General features: G+C 52.2%; 2 protein-coding genes across 2 annotated transcripts; one reads left to right on the top strand and one right to left on the bottom strand.

Moving 5' to 3' along the window:
- Positions 1 to 86: 86 nt before the first annotated feature.
- pla2g6 (phospholipase A2, group VI (cytosolic, calcium-independent)) lies at positions 87 to 7,243 on the bottom strand (the record flags this gene model as incomplete). Its single annotated transcript, XM_067259368.1, is given in 16 exon segments — positions 87 to 223; positions 394 to 487; positions 490 to 543; positions 784 to 858; positions 861 to 908; positions 911 to 945; positions 1,111 to 1,200; positions 1,562 to 1,691; positions 3,279 to 3,387; positions 3,947 to 4,129; positions 4,355 to 4,451; positions 4,540 to 4,727; positions 5,030 to 5,210; positions 5,703 to 5,912; positions 6,066 to 6,290; positions 7,184 to 7,243. Coding segments are annotated over 15 exon segments (1,846 nt in total), but the record flags the coding sequence as incomplete, so codon positions are not given.
- Positions 7,244 to 7,927: 684 nt separating this feature from the next.
- On the top strand, positions 7,928 to 12,259 carry cbx6a (chromobox homolog 6a). The gene is made up of 5 exons (XM_067259395.1): positions 7,928 to 8,084; positions 8,944 to 8,987; positions 9,182 to 9,247; positions 10,051 to 10,117; positions 10,820 to 12,259. Exons 1-5 carry the CDS (start codon positions 8,016 to 8,018, stop codon positions 12,257 to 12,259), a joined length of 1,686 nt encoding a protein of 561 aa, XP_067115496.1. The 5' UTR covers positions 7,928 to 8,015.
- The last annotated feature ends 3,644 nt before the right edge of the window (positions 12,260 to 15,903 follow it).

The raw sequence follows: 15,903 nt of genomic DNA, 5'->3' as shown, positions 1-15,903 counted from the left end.
CATCCCCACACACACACACACACAGTCAGCATTGTGATGTGTGTGTGTGTGTGTGTGTGTGTGACTTGACTCCCCCCAAGTGCTACCTTGTGGGATGGTGAGGGGCTGGAAGGAGGCCGAGGTGGAGTAGGGGGGCTCTCTGTGGAGGGAGGGGGGGTCGTAGTTCCTGAAGATGTGGAGCTCCCCTGGGTGTCTGTCTGCCAGCACGCTGGTCACCATCACCCTGGGAGACAGGGGGGAGGGGGGGGGGGCAGGGGAGAGACAGGGGGAGGAACGAGCGATGGAAGGGGGGTCAGAGAGAGAGAGAGGTGAGGAGAGAGAGGTGTGGAGAGAGAGATAGAGAGGTGTGTAGAGAGAGAGAGGTGAGAGAGTAAACAGTGTTTCCATAGTTACCTGGGGTTCTGTACGTCTGTCATCTTGGTGTTCTCTCCAAACTCCTTCTTCAGGAAGTCCTCCAGAGGAGCCGACTCGTAAGGTCGTGACCCTTGAACACCTGCTCCTTCATCCTGAAGTACAGGCAGCGCAGGTACACCATGGACTTACCTGACACACACACACACACACTGTTGTTAGTGGACACACACACACACACACTGTTTGTTAGTGGACACACACACACACACACACACACACACACTGTTGTTAGTGGACACACACACACACACACACTCGGACATGCCCGCAATCACAGAGTCAGATGCCCCAAAGCTATGTTACCACAGTTACACACACACACACACACACACACACACACACAACACACACACACACACACACACACACCGTGGACTATGGCCAGGGCCAGGATGCCCCCGGTGCTGGTTCCAGAGACCCAGTCGAAGAGCTCCTGGTGGGCCGGCCAGCCTCCCTCTCCAGGGCGATCAGCAGCTGGATCAGAACCAGGCCTTAATACCCCCCCCATCCAGACACAGTAACCTGTCTATCCTGGAGGAGAGGGAAGAGGAGAGGAGAGGGGGGGGAGAGGAGAGAGCAGGGGAGGGGAGAGCAGGGGAGGGGAGAGGAGGGGAGAGGGGAGAACCATCACATTATTCAGTATAAAGAGGAGAGAGAGACACTGGAGAGACCTTCCAATACATCCCTCGTACATACTTCCTCTTTCCTGTTTTGAGGCCGTCACTTCCTGTCGACCCTGACTCATGGCTCCAACGGTGGCCGCCACGTGCATGATGTCCTCGAAGCCTGCCAGCCAATGACAGACAAGGACCCCCGCCCCTCAACAACCAATAGGAGACAGGCGGCAGAGAGGATGAAAGGAGGAAGACAGGAGACTGATAAAGAGGGGGAGAGAAAGAGAGAGTGGGGGAGGGAGAGAGAGAGAGAGAGAAAGAGAGAGAGAGAGAGAGAGAGAGAGAGAGAGAAAGAGAGGGAGGGGGGAGGGAGGGAGGGGGGGGAGGGAGGGTGAAGGTATGAAGAGGGTGTAGAGGTCAGGTGTAGAAACTCAATTTCCAGATGGGGGGAGGGAAAAGGGGGGTTCTGAGAGGGGGGCACAGGTGGTGTCGGGGGTCAGAAGGCGGGTGGGGGAGGGGGGGGGGGTGTTTACCTATGCCAGGGGAGTGGAAGCCTTCTTGTAGGTGGCGGTGGTTGGGGGTGAGGAGAGGGGGAGGAGGGGGGGTGACATCGCTGTACCCCTACACTACACAGCATGTCCAGCAGGACCTTTCTGTTAGGACCTTCAACACACACACACACACACGTACGCACAAGCCAGTATGGTTGAGGCATGCACACACACACACACCCGTTACATAGTGAATAGCAAGAGGTGAGGGAGAAAGGGAGAGAAATAAAGAGAGAGAGAGATAGAGATAGGGAGGGAAAGAGGGAGGGAGAGAGAGAGGGAGATATACAATATGAGTAGATTTTCTATCCTGTATAATACATGCAAAAAACACACGCAGCCACACACACTGTTGGCATTGCTAGACACACATACCATCACACGCACCAGGCATGCATGGTTCCATAGAAAAAACACTGATCAAAATTCTGTGTTCCGACAGGAAATGACATCATTGCTGATAGCTGCTACCAGCAGAGACATACACCTTGTCCATAATTAACGTTTGAGGATGATGAGAATCGTTTAGTACTTCTCCAGATTACAGCCCAGGTTACCCCAGCAGTATCCTAGCAACCCCTTCATGTTGACTTTGGAAACCTCATGCATGACGAAACATACGAAACAGGCAGAGAAACACACGTTATGCAATTAGTTCTTAGTTACTGTGTGAGAAACTAAGCTGTCTAGCTCTGTGTGAATACAGGGGATGTTCCAGAACGCTCCGTGTGAATGCAGGTGATGTTCCAGAACGCTCTGTGTGAATGCAGGGGATGTTCCAGAACGCTCTGTGTGAATGCAGGGGATGTTCCAGAACGCTCTGTGTGAATGCAGGTGATGTTCCAGAACGCTCTGTGTGAATGCAGGGGATGTTCCAGAACGCTCTGTGTGAATGCAGGGGATGTTCCAGAACGCTCTGTGTGAATGCAGGTGATGTTCCAGAACGCTCTGTGTGAATGCAGGTGATGTTCCAGAACGCTCTGTGTGAATGAATGCAGGGATGTTCCAGAACGCTCTGTGTGAATGCAGGTGATGTTCCCAGAACGCTCTGTGTGAATGCAGGGGATGTTCCAGAACGCTCTGTGTGAATGCAGGGGATGTTCCAGAACGCTCTGTGTGAATGCAGGGGATGTTCCAGAACGCTCTGTGTGAATGCAGGGGATGTTCCAGAACGCTCTGTGTGAATGCAGGGGATGTTCCAGAACGCTCTGTGTGAATGCAGGGGATGTTCCAGAACGCTCTGTGTGAATGCAGGGGATGTTCCAGAACGCTCTGTGTGAATGCAGGGGATGTTCCAGAACGCTCTGTGTGAATGCAGGGGATGTTCCAGAACGCTCTGTGTGAATGCAGGGGATGTTCCAGAACGCTCTGTGTGAATGCAGGGGATGTTCCAGAACGTCCCAGCGATGACACAGATGCCGTTTCACGCTAAGTCTTCGTGCTTTTAACGAACCCACGTTCAGATGTTAGCTGGTTGATGTGTGAGTCTCACACTGGCTTGTTTCGGACACCACACACACACACACTATTTCTCACACACTTTCTCTCTCACACACACACACACTCTCATCCACCTTATGTCACCCTCTCCATCCATCCATCCTGCTCGTCGCCCATATCCCACTCTGTCGTGTTCCTATTCACTCTTCGTCTCTCCTCCCCTCCCCCCTCTTTCCCCTCTCTCTCCCCCCCCCCTCACCTTTGCTGGTGCGAGCAGCGATCAGCCCTGGGGTCTCTCCCAGGTCGTTGTGGATCTCCACGTCGGCCCCGAACACGATCAGGGCCTTGATCAGATCCATGTGGTCCATCTGCAGGGGATTTACACACAGTCTGATTACACACACACACACACACACCCACCCACAGAGCTCCATAACAAGGTACCTAATGCACCAACATACTTTCCAAGAAATCCTATCCACAACACCAGTCACACACACACAGCACCTAATACACCCACACACACAGCACCTAATGCACCCACCCACACACAGCACCTAATGCACCCACACACACACTGACACACACAGCACCTAATGCACCCACACACAGCACCTAATACACCCACACACACCCACACTGACCCACACAGCACCTAATACACCCACACACACACACACACAGCACCTAATACACCCACACACACTAACCCACACAGCACCTAATACACACCCACACACACACAGCACCTAATACACCCACACACACACACACAGCACCTAATACACCCACACACAGCACCTAATACACCCACACACAGCACCTAATACACCCACACACAGCACCTAATACACCCACACACACCCACACTGACCCACACAGCACCTAATAACACCACACACAGACACACCCACGGCGCTCCGCTACCTTCATGGCGAGGTGCAGAGCGGTGTTCCCGTCCTGCCCCCGGAGGTTGGGGTGCCCCCCGTGTGTCAGCAGCACCATGGCTGCCTCGAAGCGCCCCCTCCTGGTGAGCACGTGCAGCGGGCTCTCCCCTGTCTTACTGAGGTAGTTCACTGTGGAGCCTCTCTCCAACAGCAGACGGCACATCTGGGGGGGGGGGGGGGGGGGGGGGGGGGGGGTACACATATTACAGCGTGTACAAGAGAGACAAAGATGGACAGAGAGCCTGTGTATGTGTGTGTGTGTGCGCGGTGTGTGCATATGCATGTATGTGTGTGTGTGTATGTGCATGTATGTGTGTGCGTATGTGCATGTATGTGTGTGTGTGTATGTTCATGTATCGTGTATGTGTGTGTGTGTGTGTGCGTGTACCTCTGCAGTCTTGGACCAGTGTAGCGGGGTGCCTCCGTACAGAGCATCCTCCGCTTCTAGCTGACCTGGGTCTGCTGTCAGGATAGCCTCAGCACAGCTGAGAGGGAGGGAGGGAGGGAATCCATTACAATAAAAGATGAATAATCATCATCATCATCCTCATCTTCGTGGCTACACCCCCTCACCTCTTCTCGCTGTACTTCATGGCAGAGTGGATAGGGTAGCCACTCCCCCCTACGACATCACACCTGGCCCCGCCCCCCAGCAGGGCCTTGACGGCCTCCGCCCGCCCCAGACGACACGCCACATGGAGGGGTGTCTCCCCGGCAACGTTCAGGTCGTTCACGCCCTCGCACAGACGGGAGCACAGCGCCTGGGGGAGGGGGGGGGTTGTAGGAGGAGGGGTGAAAATTGATAACAAATGATTATTGACAAGATCTTTCTCTCTTCCTCCTTTTCTCCCCTCTCTCTCTCTCCACCTCCCTCTCCCTCCATCTCTCCCTCCATCCCTCTCCCTCCATCTCTCCCTCCATCCCTCTCCCTCCATCTCTCCCTCCATCCCTCTCCCTCTCCCTCCATCTCTCCCTCCATCTCTCCCTCCATCCCTCTCCCTCCATCCCTCTCCCTCCATCTCTCCCTCAATCCCTTTCCCTCCATCTCTCCCCCCCCCCTCACCTGTATGATGACAGCTGAGTCCTGCTTGGCAGCACAGTGCATGGGCGTCTCCCCGTTCTTGTCCTTGATGTTGGTGCGAGCCTGGCTCTCCTCCAGCAGCTCCTTAACGCACGCCACGTCGCCCCGCTCGCACGCCACGTGCAGCGGCGTCTGGCCCGCCCCGTCACGCGCATTGATCTGACTGTAGGAGGACGGGGGTTGGGAGCAACGGTTGAAGACTGCCCTGGAACTTTGGGTGCGTTTGAAACCCTCTCTGGGGTCTCATTTACATTTAGTCATGGGAGTCAGATGGCTGAGTGGTTAGGGAATCGGGCTATTAATCAGAAGGTTGCAGGTTTGATTCCCGGCCGTGCAAAAATGACGTTGTGTCCTTGGGCAAGGCACTTCACCCTACTTGCCTCTGGAGAATGTACTTACTGTAAGTCGCTCTGGATAAGAGCATCTGCTAAATCACTAAATGTAAATGACTAAATGTAATTTAGCAGATGCTCTTATCCAGAGCGACTTACAGTAAGTACAGGGACATTTCCCCCCTCCCTCGAGGCAAGTAGGGAAGCCTTGCCCAAGGACACAACGTCATTTGCACGGCCGAGAATTGAACCGGGAATTGAACCGGCAACCTTCTGATTAATAGCCCGATTCCCTAACCGCTCAGCCAACTGACTCGTCTCACCTCTGGACGTAGTTGTGCTTAAGACACTCCCTCAGCCCCGTATCCACGGCGATGTGGGCGGAGCTCCAGTCCGGGTGGCCGCGGAGGCTGTCTACGATTGGCTGGGCCGACTCCGCCTTCAGGGAGAGGGTCTCGTAGAAGGGGCGGAGCTTGAGGGCGTACTGGGGGAACCAGTTCATGGCGTCCTCCTCTGACGCCACCTGGAACAACCTGGAAGAGGAAGTGAGAGAGGATGTTGGGTCATCCAGAGGGGTCAGAGTTCACCTGAGGTAATCAACCGGTCGCCCAACCTGACCCGTAGTGGAGTTATGACGCGTATGTGCTCAATTAAAATCAGACTCCACTACCCATAATGCACCTCACCTCAAGGCCATGGTGGGGGTGTCCGGGCACGTCAGCAGGCAGTCCCACGATTGGCTGTTGGAGTTCCTGTACAGCACCATGCGGCCCTCCTCCTTCAGTCGGACTCTGCCACCCCCGCTGTAGTCGGACAGTGGTACGTCCCGGACGCGGTAGGGGTTGGAGAACAGGTTGGACACGGAGGAGACCGTGTCTAGCAGGCGCCCCAGAAACTGCATGGTTGGTTGTCTGGTTGGGGAGGGAGGGTGGAGAGGGTGAGAGAAGGAGAGATGGGGTGTAATGGGGGTGGAGGGAAGAGACAGAAGGAGATATGAGGTAGTGGGTATGGTAGGAGGAGGGGGGGGGGGGGGGTCATGTGTGTGTGTTTGTTTGTAAAGGGGTTAGGGTTAGAGTGGGTTAAAAACGAGACACAGACAAGGAGAGAAAGAGACGGGACAGAGAGATGTGGATCATACCTAGCAACGGTAACAAACATACTAAATTATCTGCTTTATTATTTGTGTGTCATTTCAAGATTGTGATGACGTAGGCCTTATTGGATTGCGTTCAAATGTCTTGAGCAAGAAGCGAGATTTCAGTGACCAAATGTCGACTAGTTTATTTGTGGTCTATCGACTTCGTATACAAAACGATGACGCAATAAAAAATCCCCCCAGTGATTTGTGAGCCAATGCGTCTTTTGAGGCTGCTACTTGCATTAGTAAGACAAAGTACAAACAATGCACCGCTCCTCTCATTAAGATTCAGGAAACATGGAGAAAGAGTAAGACAGTATAGAATTACGGAGTTCGTTACCTAAACACGGTAGCTAGCTGTGCTTGTGAGCTAGCTAGATACGCAGTGTCATTGAAAATGTTGAATGCTGTACACTTTTCAATGGTATAAACCCTCCGTTGCACACAAACGGTTCCATTCATTCAGTTCACGAGTTCTCGGCCAGCCAGTATCAGGTTTAATCACATTCGGTATCGTTTTGACACACGAAGACCAAGAGCTTTACTCGCTGTAATAAAAAAAAGTATAACGTCTAATGAAATATGCATGTTTTGCTAAAGCGCGTGTTAAACTAGTCACGTAGACCAGCCCATATTCTCAGGAATAATAAGCTGTTTTGTGCTTACCTAGTTTCTGCTACTTTCCAGAGATCGAGTCGACAGTCGACTTTTGACAGTTCAACATCAACAACCGAGTGTAAAGTCAACTAATCTTGCTACAAAGCTTATCTGACCGTAAGCTACACCAATCAGGCACCAGAGTCGAGGCAGCGTTTTTAGACGTTCACCAATGAGAGGAAAGCATAAGTCAGGGGGCGGGGAGAAACAACCGTACATGAGTGATGCTGCGCGTTGGACGACAGCCAGTGTCTGCAGTTAGATACTGATCTGCAAGTCAGTTTGACTTGATGGCCACCCGTAGATTTTGCGCAGGTAGTAAAGGTGGATGGTCTCATCGAGATTCAGTTAAGTTGTCTGAGGCTCTGGGAGAACAGTTGTCACGATTTCAACGAAACAAAGATATGCACACGTAGATTTTACATATCTATCACAGGTGTCTTTATTAGACATCATGTAAACAGTACTTCACATAATTTTAAATCCAGCTTTAAAAGCAGCCAACAGCCCCTAGAATATACCAAATACCAAGTAGAAATCACAAATTATTAAGTGTTGATTATAAAGTCCACGGGCAATAAATGGTTCCCATTCACTCATAGGGTGCTTTAAGGCTCGTGCATCCTCTCGTGGCCCTTTGGCGTTGCTAGGACGACCGAGGGGGGTTGACCTGGGGCACGTGATACACTTCTCTCGTCTCGTTCCTGCTTGCTTCAAGACAGTGTTGTCTGCGACTGCAACCGCCTTGATAGATTTGGGGAGGGGAGTAGGTTAGTACCCACGGAATCTGGAGAGAGAGAGACAGAGGGAGAGAGAAAGAGAACAGAGTTGGGCATGAAAGATGGAGCTCTCCGCGGTCGGTGATCGTGTTTTCGCCGCGGAAGCCATACTGAAGCGCCGCGTTCGCAAGGTGAGTTCCCCGCCGACCTGCATGTTTTTCAGTAACCTCAGCGCTAGTTCCAGGCAGCGTGCAGACGTGGGCGAGGGTCGTCACGGCGTGCTTGTCTGTGCTCGAAGCTCGCTGTTCGTCTCGTATTGGCAGCTGGGCCTTGGAAAGGCTAGCCATAAATTGTCTGGTTAGCTAGCACAGTCCGGTTGAAATGGTACCTCGTATATTATGGCAGGGCAATAAATAGCGACACAAAGGGGTCTGCGAAGGAGGGCATTGTGGTAGTCTAAGGTTAGACTGCAGTGTGGAAAGCCAGGGCCTGTTGTTTTGAGGGGGGTCTTGCGACAGTAGCTGGCCTGTTTAGCAGTGCTTTGTTTCAGGCTTTTTCCCACACCATCACCGGTAAGGGGAGTAGGTTGCACATCAATACACATCAGTTCACTTGGCAGCTGGGTAATGAATTGACACACAATTCCGCAACAAAGAATTACTCGAGTTTCTTGCTATCTAGCTGATTGGAGAAGCTAGCTAGCCAGTAGCTAGTCGACCAGATTTTCCCTCTACAATGTTTTTGTGTAGCTGATTCTGGAACGAATTGGGTAGTCAGCCCGTTTGTAATATACTGTCGTCAGGCATTCCAGCCTCCCCCTCCCTATAAAATGAATGGCCAACTAGCTAGCTAGCTAACTAGCTATAGACACGCGAATATGAACTCAAGTTAGTCCAACAACGAATCTGTCATAATTTTTGTGTTCCAGGACAGCACTCTAGCTTCAAAATCAGATTATAACCGGATGCTGATTTGCACATTGAGTAGCATGTCGGTCATTCTCCCGTGTCTGTGTCTGTTCGTTTGTTCGTCTCCGGTGATGTTTTGCAGGGTCGTCTTGAGTATCTAGTGAAATGGAAAGGCTGGGCACTGAAGTAAGTGACTTATCGTAACGCATACTACTTAAAAAACTTGAATGTGTGTCATCTCGCGTAGGCCTCTAACCCAAACGTAAATGAGAAAACACCAGTCTAACTCATTCAGATAATATTTGAAGTGTGCACGTCTTTTGAAAGTGAACATTCAAAATGACGTTTTGGATTTCACACATCATGTTGTGTTTCTCTAGACACAGCACTTGGGAGCCAGAGGAGAACATCTTGGATGACAGGCTGATTTTAGGCTTCGAACAGAAGTAAGTATCTTTCCATCTCACTATATGTGTGTGTATTCATAGATACTGTTTAAACTGCTCTGCATTTTACAACTGCAGTCTCCAGACCATTTCCCTCTTCTTCTTCTTTCTCTCTCCCTTTCTTTCTCTCCCTCTCTTTCTCTCCCTCTCTTTCTCTCGCCCTTCACCCAACCAGCAAACGCTGATCATTTAAACTCGAATTTCTCCCTGTTCTCTCCTGTCTATTCCCTCCATCCCCCTGAAAGCGACTGTCTCTGTTATGGCAGTTTTCAGTTGTCTCTTGCCAGACCACTTCAAAGAGAGAGAGAGAGAGATGTGTATAGGGGGGGGGAGAGAGAGAGATGTGTATAGGGGGGGGAGAGAGAGAGATGTGTATAGGGGGGGGGAGAGAGAGAGATGTGTATAAGGGGGGGAGAGAGATGTGTGTGTGTGTGTGTGTGGAGGGGGGGAGCGAGAGATGTGTGTGTGTGTGTGTGTGGAGGGGGGGAGAGAGAGATGTGTGTGGAGGGGGGGAGAGAGAGAGAGATGTGTGTGGAGGGGGGGGAGATGTGTGGAGGGAGAGAGAGATGCCCTCGTCTCGGTAAATCTCTGAGATTTCTTCTTCTACTGGTCGCCTGCTGATCCGTGTCCCTGCATGAAATGAAATGGAACAAACGTGCAAACGGGCAGTGCTGGGAGCCAGAACCGGGAGGGATGGAGAGAGAGAGAGTGTTACTGTTGTTTTGTTTGATTCACTTCCTTGGTTTTGTTTGATTCACTTCCTTGGTTTTGTTTGATTCACTTCCTTGGTTTTGTTCCCTCAGAGAGCGGGACAGGGAACTCAGTGGGCCCAAGAAGCGAGGACCCAAACCCAAGACCTCAACATCAAAGGTATTCGCTTTCGTTTGTTTCTTTGTTTTGCGGCGCTCATGACGTCACAGATCTGGTTAGAAAATATTTGGATTGTGCGGCCATTCAGTCCTTCCGCCAGGCTAGAGATGAAAGCAGAAAGGGCTGTTTGGTTGAGAGACGCGGAGCCCTCGACTCATGTGACTTGTGAGCCTAACGTGTTGATGAAGTGAAGTCGCTGAAGTGTCAGGAGGGAGTCAGGTGGCTGACCGGTTAGAGAATCGGGCTAGTAATCAGATTCTGGTTCGATTCCTGGCCGTGCAAAAATAACGTTGTGTCCTTGGGCAAGGCACTTCACCCGACTTGCCTCAGGGGGGAATGTCCCTGTACTTACTGGAAGTCGCTCTGGATAAGAGTGTCTGCTAAATGACTAAATGTAAAATGTAAGTTTGCTAGCTCACACGGAAGGTGAGCAGTAGCTTAGCAGAAGGCAGGAATGTCTCAGATTGCGAGCTTGCTTCCTCTTTAACCCCCCCCTCCTCCTCCCTCATCCCCCCCTCCTCCTCCCTCATCCCCCCTCCTCCTCCCTCATCCCCCCCTCATCCCCCCCATCTCCTCCCTCATCCCCCCCCTCCTCCCCCCTCCTCCTCCCTCATCCCCCCCCTCCTCCCCCCTCCTCCTCCCTCATCCCCCCCCTCCTCCTCCCTCATCCTCCTCATCCCCCTCTTCTCTCGTCGTCCTCAGGCCCGCAGCCAGAAAGGAGAAACTTCCTCCAGAGCCTCCAACACCCGCCAGAGCGCCCCTCGCTCCTCCTCCACCTCCTCCTCCGGCAGCCAGCCACCCCCACCCTCCTCCTCCACCTCACACCCCTCCTCCTCGTCATCGGTGGCGCCCTCCCCTAAACTGAACTCGCTGGCCGCCACCCACAAGCTGAAGAAAGACATTCGCCGCTGCCACCGGATGTCCCGCCGGCCGCTGCCCCGCACCGACCCCCTGGCCCCGCCCTTCGGGACGCCTGGGGCGGCGTTCCACTCCCGCCCGGCCGTCTCCCCGTTCTCCGAGACCGTCCGCATCCTGAACCGGCGTGTCAAGCCGCGCGAGGTCAAGCGTGGTCGCATCATCCTCAACCTCAAGGTCATCGACAAACCAGGAAGTGGGGGAGGAGGAGGAGGAGGGGGGAGGAGCGGAGGGGGAGGCAGAGGAGGGGGCGGCGGAACCAGGAAGTCGTCGTCGTCCGCGAATCTCTCGTCCGGTCGCCAGAACATCCCGTCCAGGAACCGCATCATCGGGAAGAGGCACGGGGAGGCTCCCTATAGGCCGTTCCAGCCGCCACTCAAGATGCTGGGCTTTCCCATGTATGGGAAGCCCTTTGGGCTCCAGTGTGGGGGGCCAGGTCCTCTCCACTCACGCCCAGGGACAGGCTCTGGTTCTGGGGCCGCAGGGGCCCGGGACACCCCCTCCTCTGGAGGTTCCCAACCCCAGTACCAGCCGCCGCCCTCACCTTCCAGCTCCAGTGGTTCTGAGGCCAACCCTCCTTCCCCGTCCCTGAACCAAGCCGGCCCTGCTGCTCCTCCTGCCCCTATGCCTGCCCCGGGGGCCACCACCTTGGGGTTGCCTTCCAACTCGAGCCCCCGGGCTGAGCCCAGCCCGGGCCTCCCTCCAGAACCTCAGAAAACCGCGACCCAGGAAGAGGCCGCTCCCGCCCCGTCCGTCTCCTCTAGCGGCCCCAGCCCGGCCCCCGCTGCCCCCTTCCTCCCCTCCTCCCCCTCCCTCTCCTCCGGCTCCTCCCCGGAGGAGGATGACGATGATGAAGATGCCCTGGACCTTTCTCGGGAGGGCAAGAGGAAGACCCCGCGCAGGCAGCGACGCCCGGCCGCCTCCGACAGCACCGCGTCCCCTCTCCCCCGCGACCCCGCCCCTACCGGCTGCCCCGCCCCCGCTAACCCCGCCCCTGCCGGCGGCCCCCAGAGGGTGCCCGTGGAGGGGGATCCCGACTGGCGGCCCCAGCTGGCGCCGAGCCGCGAGAACGTGGTGGTCACCGACGTCACCTCCAACCTCCTCACCGTCACCATCAAGGAGTTCCCCTCCCCCTCCTCCCGCCCCGCCTCCCCCTCCGCACCCCCCGATAAGACCCCCGCCACACCCTCCCCCGCCCCAGGAAACCCCTCCCAGCCCAAACCATAGGAAGACTTCCAAAGGAGACGCCATCGATTGCCATTGTAGCTAATGCGTAAAATACTGAGACATTTGAAATACTGCAATTATAATACTCCCCTTTAACTATTGAATTATGTAACGATATGGAATGGAATGATTTGTAGTGTAATGTTACTCCACACCCAGCCATGGGAATAGTACGAGAGCTTATTTTTTTTAAACTGAAACATGCGTGGACCTGGTGGGCCTGGTAATATGGGCTTGGCCTCATTGATATCCGCCATCTTGCACAGGAAAACAAAAGCAGCGACGGGATCCTGGGTGCGTTTGATTCGGCTCACCTGGCATGAGAGAACCTTGGGTGCTGTTCCCGGAAGTAATCGTCCCACCCCTCCCAAAGGGTTTAAATCCAAGTTCACCTGAGGTTGAGTAGGAAGTAAACAAACTGGTTTGGTGAAGATTCAAGTCTGGAGGCGGGGTGTTGCTAGGGAACCACCGTCTGTGTTTCGGTCTTCGTTTCACCCAATTTCATTGGACGTCCATCGTGCAAAGGGTTAAATGAGGTAACCGGCGGTATTTTGCACTTAGGTTGTTGGACTCAGACGCGTTGAGGTTATAGCAGGGCACTCCACTGCGAAAAAAAAGAAAACGACCCTACTTTTTGTTTACCGCTCTGCTCAGATCCATGGCCTTTTCATGCTAGAGCTCTCTCCAACGCACAGGCATATATGAATATTTATATTTATATGCACGCACAACGTTTAAAAGCTGCAAAAGAGAAATAAGAACGAGGAAGCAAAAGAAGATCTTGTTAACTTATTGCTGTTTCTTTTGCCATGTTTTCAGACGCCTGCCTTTTTCCTTCAAAAAAAAAGAAAAGAAAAGAGAAAAAAATATATAAAATACATAAACACCCTTCGATTTTCAGAATGTCCGCCAAGACTCTAAACTGTCTTTGTTTTAGAACTGTATTTCTGCTGTGGGACTGCATACAGGGGGTGCACTGAACGCCCCCGCCATATCACATACACACATAGCCACGCTCTTACACCGCCTCTTTGACTAGAGCTGGTCCAGTCCGGTTCATACCGCTTACCCCAACCGGCAAACCTTTGAGATGATTAAGGGATCCAAGGGTCATATTCTAGCCAGGATCCTCTGGCCAGAACCATAACATCCTCTGGTGCTACCCCTACCACCACCCTGCAACCGCCCCCCAACTTTCTCCCTGGTGTCGGCTACCTGTTCGGTTTCACCAGGGTCAAATGCGTAACGATAAAATGCCTACGGTGCTCTCGATTCAGTTCACCGACAGAGCGTTCACACAAGTGCTTAACTCTCACGTTAAAATCAAGCACCTTATCCATTTGACCCGAGTGTAATCTCTGTACGATATCAACAATAATAATAATGTCAACCTTCCGCATGTGTTGCCTTAGTTACGCTGTCCCTCTAACCACTCGTCGTCAGGGCCCCGTTCTCCTCATCTCGCTCCGCACGCCCAATCCTTCCAATGAGCTCAACTAGTCAAATAGACCTGTCAAAGTCCTGTTTTGTACATCCGGCATGTACCGTGCCGATCTTACAGACCTCTCCATCAGTGGTGGTTCTAGACCCCTTTCAACTACGAGGGCCAAGCTGGGGCCAGTTTGTACCTTTACAGGGGCCAGTTACATTAAACATGAATGTTGTCACGTAGTTTTTGTCACTGCATTGCAGGCATTAACAGGCAAAAGACCATGTGTATAACGATTCAGACTCAACATTAAGGGGGGGTCACAAGGGGTTCAAGCTTGTTGTCACAGGGGCACTGGCCCCCCCTGGCCCCCCTGCTAGAACAGCCCCTGCATCCATCCATAGCCCTCTCCGTGTCCGTTAAACGCAGTGCCGTGCGGAGTGCTGCCGCGAGCAGGCGGACGGGGAGAACGCAGCCCCGTAATCGCATCATCAGTACTGTAGCTAGAAGGTTCTAGTCGTCGTCATGGATACTGTATGTACCTAGAAGTAGCACCACTGATGCACTTGTCGTAACGCCACATAAGGGTCTTGGAGTCCACAGACCAAGATGAACGTAAAAGGTTGAAACAGTGAGTGTAAATGTATACTTCTTTTTTTTTTTTTTTTTTTCTCTGTCTCTCTCAATGAAGGGATAGCACAACTCGACATAGTGGCCTATATTAAGTACCAAATAGGGCTTTGAAAATTACTTTGAAACTTTGTTTTTATGACTTTTGGGATGTAAATGTAGTGCCAGTCATCTTGGCACTTTGTTAAGTGCGGAAGGAACACTTGTCTAAGATGAAATCTTTTGTGTACTTTGAACCCTGATAACCATTTGTGTTTTGATGGATTTTTACTTTCTACTTTTAATACCTTTTTAATTAAGCATAATGTGACGTTGAGTTTGTATTTCATTTTTTTGATTGATGCCATTGTTGTTGTTTTTGACAGTCCAATATGGGTTTGATCGGAAGGAAGACCCTGGAGTAGTGAATTTAATAACATGTGAAAAGACTGCATTTTGTCTTGTGATAAATGGTAATATGAATTATGTCAATTGTATTGATGGTAAAATGATCAAGATGATGATATTCTAATGTATCTGAAGCATGTTTTTGTAAACCCTTATTGTACAGGTGTCAAGTTCCGGTTGTTGCTTTTTGTGTGTGTTTCTCCATAATGAGGATTTTCATTAAAAACAACCTCTAAAGACATATCAAGTGTGGCTGAGTGTTCTTTGGTGGTTTTTCAATCCTGTTGCTCATGCTACTTTAGATTTATCTTGTGGAATTCACGCACATTCTCTTGGCTCCAAACCGAGGTTCCATCAGAGCCTGAACAACGTTCCGTTTGGAATCCCCAGCTTTCGGTCCTCGCAGCCTTCAGATCAACGAGGGTGCAGTCTCCTGACTGTCCACACGGTGGCGCAATCCACTCCTTCCAACAGTCCTTTTCCTCTTTCCCCTAGTGTTTTGTCATTGCCATTCGTTCACAGCTTTGATCCTCGTCCTCTTGTCCCCTGCTTCCTCTCTCATCCATCTATCTTCCTCATCTCCATCTTTCTAATCTCTCTATCTTCCTCATCTCTCTATCTTCCTCTCTTCTCTATCTCTCCCCCCACTGCTTCTGTGGGTCCTGCAGAGCCTGGACCTGATCTGTAATCTGTGCAGTCTGGAGGGCCGCAGACACCAGACAGGCTCCAGTGATATGAGCCATAAAGGGCTGTCTTCTGACCCCCACCTGTCGCTCCTGTTGATCAGTAAGAGATGTATTCTGTGATCGAGGGGGGCAGAGTGGTTTAAGAGCCACGTGTTGGAGTGAATCCTCTGAGCTGTGGACTTTAATGGATACCAAAGGATGTCGGCTTCCATGAATACTCGGTTGTCATGTGTCACTCTCTCTACGTCTCTCTCTCTCGTCTCTGTCTCACTCTCTCTTTCCTCTCTCTGTCTCTCCCTCTTTCTATGACACGCACGCACGCACTCAGTCAGTCGTGTTGACTACCGCTGTTCATGATGTTTGTCTCCTCACCTCCGAGTGACGCATGCCCACGCCCTCCCCTCTTCGTGCCTCTCCCCGCCCACTCTCACTATTCCCATAGTAACCACGGAGGAGAGCAGCTTAGCAACACCGAGCGCATGAGACAGTGAATCGGTAGACCAGCTGAACGC

Source organism: Osmerus mordax, chromosome 21 (assembly GCF_038355195.1).
Source record: "Osmerus mordax isolate fOsmMor3 chromosome 21, fOsmMor3.pri, whole genome shotgun sequence".
Lineage (NCBI taxonomy): Eukaryota > Metazoa > Chordata > Actinopteri > Osmeriformes > Osmeridae > Osmerus > Osmerus mordax.
The sequence above is the reverse complement of the archived record's forward strand: the minus strand, read 5'-3'. Positions and strand labels throughout refer to the sequence as shown.